The sequence below is a fragment of the Gambusia affinis genome, linkage group LG19 (assembly GCF_019740435.1).
Source record: "Gambusia affinis linkage group LG19, SWU_Gaff_1.0, whole genome shotgun sequence".
NCBI classification, from domain to species: Eukaryota; Metazoa; Chordata; class Actinopteri; order Cyprinodontiformes; family Poeciliidae; genus Gambusia; species Gambusia affinis.
In genome coordinates, this window is record NC_057886.1 from 5,495,289 (window position 1) to 5,503,434 (window position 8,146).

Here is an 8,146-nt window from a genome sequence, read left to right on the forward strand (position 1 = left end):
GACTCCTGAGGGTGGGACCCGAGCAGGGCAGGTCAGAGAGGAAGCAATGAGTCTGGGTGCAGGTTACTGTTTTCTGTTGCTGCAAAGGCAAAACAATCCAGCCTTCGAACGCGTGACCTCACCACCTTCGTTTTACTCGGCGTTGGCAGAGATAGGAACACAAAGGATCTGCATGGCTACACATTGAGGAAACTCTACACCAAAGCTTTCAAGAGCTCAAAAGGGTAAGTATATTTTATTACAAATTTGTCCAGACTTAAACAGGAATCTTTTCCTACAATTTTAATAAAAACTCTTCAGGAGAGTTTTAGAATTTGACCTGAATGAGATGAAAGCATGGATCCATTGCTGCGCGCTCAGTGAACATGTTGGATTTTTTTTTTATGCACACTAACATGCTTAAACTCTTAGCTGCTTAACTATAACACCCAACTAATCACTTTAATAAAACTCAGGGTTTCCTCAGAATTCAATCAGAAGACCAAAACAGAACAAGCTAAAATTTAAGATTTGGGCTGGATTAAATCTGGATAAAAGTCATTTCTGAATCTCTGACAGGCAAACAAAGGCTTCACTTTACAGGCTGAAGGAAGTGATACTCACCTATCAGGACTGCTCATCTCTGAGCGCCATTCTGACATGAACAGAATATAAATCTCATGCGTGACAGACCAAATCAAATCAAATTTGATAGGTCGGCAATAAGAGCTTAACAGGGGATCTTAAGAAGAGAAAAAGAGCATGAAAGGCAGGATCTGCGGATAAAACCTTCAGTTTATAATAACCAATTCCTACCATGGAATGTGCTCAGTTATAAAATTCAAGATCGGCGTTAAATATCGCACCCAGATTTTTGATTTCATGAAAAGTACCAGTTCCAAAGTTGACCTTCTTCAAGTGCCACTATGACCAAAGATGATTAGGTCAGGTTTTATTTGACTGACTGTTCAGTGCTCCCAACGTTTGATTAAATCAAGATAAGAAAGCAAGAAAAAGGGATTTTACAATTTAATTGTATCAGATTTTTTCTGTGTGGCTATGAAAGAAGATATCAGTGAAATACAGCTGAGGGGAAGCATGTAGCAGGAGAATGGTATGGGTTCAAGAATTAAGCCTTGAGGCACTCCGGCCAAAAATTGCACCTAGGATGAGACAATCACAGAAGTGCACTAGTATGTAAAATCTGACATAATTCAGACGTAGTTCGTCAGATTAGAGAACCAAATATTATGGTCCACAGTGTGAACAGAACTTTTGTGGAAGAGAGAAGAAAGAGCAGCTAAAGCAACAGAATCTTTTGGGTTGGGATCTGTTTGGGATCTGTTGGAGGCTTTATTTTTTACTTCTGCCTCAATTTTGGCTCCGTACTGCATTTGTGATCCTGCAGCTCTAGTCTGGGCTCACTCACTGCTCCGCTTTGTCCTGGCATGTTCGCACACTCCCCGTTCCTGCACTTTGACTGAGAAACCTCTTTCACCTCTGCTGTGCTGCAGACTGTAAAGTCATGACATGAGTATTGGACTCCATGGTCTGATGTGCTTTTCTGTTGCAGGAACAAACTGCCACACCGAGAGAGTGGATCAAGAAAGGCCGAGCTCTCCTGTGGATCAATAAAGCCATCATGGTTGTTTCGTATACGAAGCATACATCTCTCTTCCCCTTTGTCTTCCTTGTCTATGCCCCTCTCACATGCCAGTCCCAAATCAACACCACAACAAGCTCCACAACCACTCCCTCAAACATTACCTACCTGACGGATGTGCGAGGCTGTGGAACCGGACTGAATCCAGAGTACAGGTACCTGTGTGACCGCCGGGCAGCATGGGGCATAGTGCTGGAGACCCTTGCCTCTGCAGGTTTCCTGTTGAGTATAGGTCTCCTTCTGGGCCTGCTGCTCTGGACCTTGTGCACCTGCGTGTCTTCTCAGCACAGCCGCTGCGGCAATGTCGGGAGCTCAATACTCTCCGTGTGCATGTTCCTCCTGGCCACAGCTGGCATCTTCGCCATCACCTTCTCCTTCATCATCGGCCTCACCCCCCAGACCTGCCCCACCAGGGTCTTCCTCTTCGGGGTGCTCTTTGCGCTGGCCTACTCCTGCCTGCTGGCTCGCTGCCTCGCAATGGTGGGCTTCGCTGCCGCTCGAGGCTGGGGGGAACCAGGCGTGGCCTTGGGGCTGTTTGCCGTGCAGGTCATCATCACCACAGAGTGGCTCATCATCGTCCTGGTGCGGGACCAGAAACCCTGCGAATACAGCCAGAAGGAGTTTGCCATGCTGCAGATCTACGTGCTGTGCCTCTTGCTGATCGGTCTGATTCTGTCCATGCACCTCCTGTGCCGCTCCTGCTTCACGTACAGCTACAGCTACACGGGACCCATCAACCAGCAGTGGACGGCTCAGGCCACGACGCTCTGCGTCACCCTGCTGCTCTCCGCCTGCATCTGGGTGGTGTGGATCGCCATGCTGACTAGGGGGAACCCCGAGGTGGACCGCCGGCCGGTCTGGGACGACCCGGTGCTGAGCATCGCCTTAGTCGCAAATGGCTGGGTGTTGGTGATCGGGCACGGCCTGTCCCAGGTCGCCTTCTTCTGCAGGGGGGAGGCCACAGCGCAGGAAGTTCCTCTAAACTTTGTAGGCTGGACCAGCCCCAGCGCCGACATTCCCGGACTGGGAAGCCAGAAGGAAGGAAAGGAAAACGGAAGCTTCGAGACAGATGGCGAGAACAGGAGAGGTGAGATGGAGACATGGTTAGAGTTATTCTCAACTGTGATTCTGTTCTCGCTCTATTCAGCAAGTATTTAAGTTATTGATGTAGCAGAAACAAAACGCATTACATTTAATAGATGAGGAGATCTATTAAATCTGCATGTGTTATCCTGCAGCTTTTGTCTGGGCTCACTCACCTCAGCTGTACAAAGTCCAAAGCAGCAGGCCTAGAACTTGTTTATAATCCTGCAAATCAAGTGAGATGAAAAGATTTGAAGAAAGGAGGGGGGGAGAAAAATCCATAAAATAGTTTGCTTGTAATTTAAATGGCTGGTATTACATACACTTTGATGTTGTAGCAAAAGAATGTTTTACATTTCCTATTCTTCTGTCTTGGTGTCTCAAGTAGCAGCAAATCCAGAGTCCAAGTTAGAGAAAATGCATGGAACTACTTCCTGCTTGGATTTTCTAGTGTGAATTGAATTACAAAATCCCAGAAGCTTTTATTTGAAAAAATGTTCAAGTGTTAACGTTTGAAACCAAATACAAATATTTATGATGTTTCCTGACAATTTCTATATTTAACATAGCCGACTATACAAAATTAACAATTGTGACAATACTGCAGTTTGCATGCCAACCATTCACCCCTCGTTTTCTCCTCTATACCCAGTAAAGCCGTTTCCCCGTTCTCACACTCCTGATTTAAATAAGTATCAGGCTTCTGTGGAAATCAATGTCAGTCTTAGGAGATAATGTATTCATTTGAATCAGTGGTATTGAACTGTGGACACATGGAAAACACATAAAACGACGACCCCTGCTGTAGATTGAAAGCTTAGGTCACTTTGCCAACAAGTTTTCTTAATTCAAGATATTTTGTGTTTGCCGTCTCTAGGGGTCAGAACATGATTTGTTTACCTTCAGTGGTAGAATATGAACAAAGTTATTTCTGGCTTGCAGGAAGTTGTCACAAGGTCCTACCACTGTAACGCACATCAGTGTCGTGACCACGCCCGCTTCAAAAGTCTAACAGTAATTATGGGACACTAAATGAGAAAAAGGTTCTGTCCAGATGAACAGGCTGGACAGAACTGTTCATCTGTTGCATTAGTCAAAATATCTTCAGTTGATCTTCATCTTTAGTTGCTCCATCTGCATGTGGCGATGGAACCAAATGGCTGAAATCCACAAAAGATAAAATAAACGCTGCATCTGACGTGGTTGGGGATGAGCGTTAGCTTAGGTTAGATTGGCAGTGTTCCCCAACCCTTGTCCTCGAGGCAACATTGCTCTGCATGTTTCAGATGTTTTGTTCAAGAAAAGCCTGTTAATCGGCCATCAAGTGATATCAGGTGTGCCGAAGCAGAGAAACACCTAAAACATCCAGGGAAGAGAGCCTTAATGACCGGGGTTGGGAAACACTGGGTTAGAGGTCAGGCTATGACATCATCATCAATTGCCAATAGTTGGTGTCAAATATTAGCCAACTGTGCAGAAAACCAAGGGATTAAAAAAAAAGCTAATTAATAGATTTTTTTGGGAAGTGCATAAAACGCAAAACAACCGTCATTAATTATGTAAATATTTTGGGGCCCAAGCACACCGCCCTGGTGAGCCTCTGCTAAGATATGGCTCCGTGGAAATCAGCAGCAATGGGGTTATGACCATTTATTCTCTACAATCACGATGAAAAACTGCAGATTGGACATGTTTACTGTTTTTTTGTTTTTTTTTAAAGAAACTCCACAAATTTTTCCATACGAGCTCAAACTTTTTCATACTCTTGATTAAACATATTTTACTCCATTTACCTAAGTGTTTTCTACCAGTAAGTGGAAAAATCTTTATTTGTATAACACCAATCAACCCCTTCTTCTTGCTGAGCAGCTTTTTGTAGGTTTCCACTGGTATTTTGATGATTTATCTCTGGTGATGAGCTCATAGTTTTGAAATTCAGAAGGCCTCGCTGCCATCACCTTAATCTTTAGCTCTTCCCACAGATTATCTCTCAAACAGTGTCAAAACTCTGGTTAGGTTGCTGCAAAATGGACAGAAGAAACTGTACAAATTAACAGTCTTTTCTGACCGGCAAACTAAAAAGTGAATAATAAGTAAATAAAAAGTGAATCCAGGTCCAGACCTGGTCAATACAGCTTTCAGTCTTTTCCCTTCCAGATTGTGAGAGAATCTTCTCCCTGCACTGGGCTGCTGCTGTGAATGGTTATCATCCTCATGCGAATGCAAAAAGCCCTACCTGTGGTGGCATTTATGGCATGATTATGATTTAGAACATTTCAAACATATTAAATATGAAAATATCTGCCACGAAAAAGCAAAGAGCTATTTTGTACTGGGAGACGCTAAATCTGAATGTATGCGAGTGTTTATGGGGAACGTTTTCCTTGAGGAAATAGATTTTTCTGCTGATAAAAACTGCAAGAAACGGAGCAAAGATTGAGTGTGGGCAGGTGAATGTGCCATCATTTTGCTCAGGTCGCACTGTGTATCTTTATGATGAACTGCAAACGCTGACCTGATTCTTCCCAAACTGCATCATGTCTCCCTCCCCCTCAGGCAGGAGAGCTGAGCCAGCGCTGCGATCCCCCTACGAGTCAGACTTCTCCATGACGGTAAAAAAATAAAAGAAAAAGGAAAACATTCTCCACATTTCCACCCTGAGACTTTCTATGAACACAGAGCATCACCGTGTCTTTCAGGAGATCGACCCCAACAAGGATTACACCATCCCTCGCCCTCAGACCACCAACTTCAATCAACCCTATGATGAATACTACGGAGAAGAATAAAGATGCATCACGGCTCACCAATGCACACGCAGAAAATCCCCCGCAAGACCAAAAGGTCATGGACCTTTATATGTGCAAATGTAAATATTCTTGGTGTTTTGTTTCGTAAGATGAAATGCTTCCGTAAGTGAAATGGGAATCAGACGTCTGGTCGGATGGAGAGCAGAGGAAGTGAGTCTCTGTCGATATATGTGGTCATGTTCTGTTCTGATCAGAGATGTATATAAGAACCCCCCCCCGAGGTGATAAAGGAGGCGTGAAACCATCACAGCGAAGGTGCCAAATGCAGCCGAGGAGATCGGGTTGTCAGAGAGGAGAAAGGCCAACGGATGAGATGAAAACGTCAGCTGGGATCTGAGAGACGGGATGAGACGACACAGAAAGGACGACAGGACCGAGTGTGCCATCACCGAGTTACATCCTCTCATTGAGGTTTACAGTTTTGCTGTTCTGCGGTTGTTCCTGCAAAAGGTAGATTAAGTAGACGTGCACCGATTGCATTTTTAAAAAAGCCTAACCTGTTGATGACGATTTTTTTTTTATTTTGGCTGAAAGTTGCTAAATATAGTGAGAAAGTCACTAACTTGGCAACAGTGGGGTGACTATTGTTAAATGGTGGATGAGATCGGTTTCACGTGTACCGTCCGTTTGGCAATCGCCCAAAATTAAGAAAATTGGGGCAGATTTCAGGGTGAAGCCCTGAAATTAAGATTACACAGAAAGATGTCTGTCAATAAGTCTCAATTTCTATAGCATACAAAATATTTTGTCAATAAAAAGTTCTTTTACAGAGGCTCAGTTTCTTGCACTATGATCTGGGCATACAGGCTCAGATGTGATCATTAAAAAGGTAATTCAATTCAAGAAGTGAAAGCCATTTAATATCACTGAAATATAGGCAGATTTACATTTCAAACATTTAAGTCTTATTGGCTTATAGCTAATAAAAACAATTGAATTTCTCAGAAAATAACCACAAAGCACTTAATTAAGAGGCCAAGTGTGCAGCGCAGCTACTGTACAGCAACACAAACCTTCCAGTAAAAACCTGATCTCATGTCATTTTAATTTCTGAGAAACTAAATTTCGTTCTTTCATTAGCTTTACACCATAATCATAAAAAATAACACCAACTAACACGTGGAGGGGAAAAAAATCGGTGAGTAATGAAACAAGTTTTACTGTTTTGTTTAGTTTTTTTCAATCACTTGCGTCCTCTCACACTGTAGTGTCACAGTTTGACCACCAGATGGCGACATACGGACATTTCAATGGACTACGGGGTTTTGTCGCATTACTGACAGAAAATTCCATCATAGCTTCCAACTAAAGCAGAATACAGGGTGATTTAAATTAAATAATCGCATTTTTTCCCCTCCATTGACAACCGCAGTGATTTATTCCACACGAGGGCCAGCTCCTAACTTCAATAAACCCAAACCCTAGTACGCCCCACCTCTTCTTTGTCAGATGCTCTTCAATCTGTTCTTTCAATTACCCCAACTTCAATTATCCAGAAAAGCACGTGCCATCAAATTGGCAATTGGCCTCTGGTGCATTAGAGCAATTAGCAAGTATATGAGGTTTCCTGCCACATCCAACCCATTTACGGCCATTAGCTCCACATGCAATTAAAGCTCGTTCCAGATTGTTTCCCCCTTGGCAGCGATGAGAAAAAGTTTGGAGGTGGTTGGAGCCGCTTACCGCTCAGAGGATTTCGGTCCGGGGGAGCACAAGCGGAGCCGGGAGCGCCTCTGCAAGGCGAGCCAGCCGCTGTAATCCAGTGCAATTGCTTCTTCCATCAATCATCTTGGCTTGCGGAAACTAAAGTTCCCCATTTTCTGACAGAGAACCCCAAAGACTGTACTCAAGTAAAAGTAGCACTAATTCAACATATTTTTTTACTCAAGTAAAACTGAAATTACTGGAGTAAAAATAAAGTTTGTATGAAACAAAAAGCTGCTCCAGTAGTGTAATATTTTTAAATGACGTAATTGGGCGGACAAATAAAGCGCAAATAAAATGAGAAATCTATATACATAAAATATAATCACAAAATAATCGCCAAATATTTCAGATGCGATATTTCGTATTAATGTTACTCAAGTAAAGGTAAAAAAATGCAGTGTTGTAAAACTATTTCCAAAAACTCTTTCCGCCCACCAAAAAAGTCACTCAAGTAATTGTAGCCAGCTGCTATTCACCTTTCTCTGCTTTCTGGAAAGTTCTTGGCGCAGTTAAAAGTTTTCTAATTACGTCTGTTACTGTAACAGACTTAAACAAAACCTGTTGGGGTTTTTTTTGTCTTTAAAAATAAATTTGTACTTCGTTAGCATCGAGTCAGAGCATAATGAAGATTTGACTGCAACTGCGTGCGACTCAAAATGACAAAGGTCTAGCGAGAGACTAAAAAACAAAACAAAAAACTATCAATACAAAATTGAGTCAAATCATCCTTCGGTGACAAAATATGGCATATTCAAAACCAAATTAAATTTTTTAGAAATACATTTGACATTTTGAGGTTTTAATTTGAATGCGAATTTAATACTTTTTAAGGACAACCCAAATGATCTGAAATATTCCATTACAGTCTATTATGTCCCGGTCTATCACATAAAATCTAGGGGTG

General features: G+C 42.6%; 1 protein-coding gene across 1 annotated transcript; it reads left to right on the forward strand.

Moving 5' to 3' along the window:
- The first annotated feature begins 1,533 nt into the window (after nucleotides 1-1,533).
- On the forward strand, nucleotides 1,534-6,307 carry LOC122822131 (retinoic acid-induced protein 3). Its single transcript, XM_044100559.1, is given in 4 exon segments — nucleotides 1,534-1,565; nucleotides 1,567-2,729; nucleotides 5,282-5,337; nucleotides 5,425-6,307. Coding segments are annotated over 4 exon segments (1,341 nt in total). The 3' UTR covers nucleotides 5,515-6,307.
- Nucleotides 6,308-8,146: the final 1,839 nt, after the last annotated feature.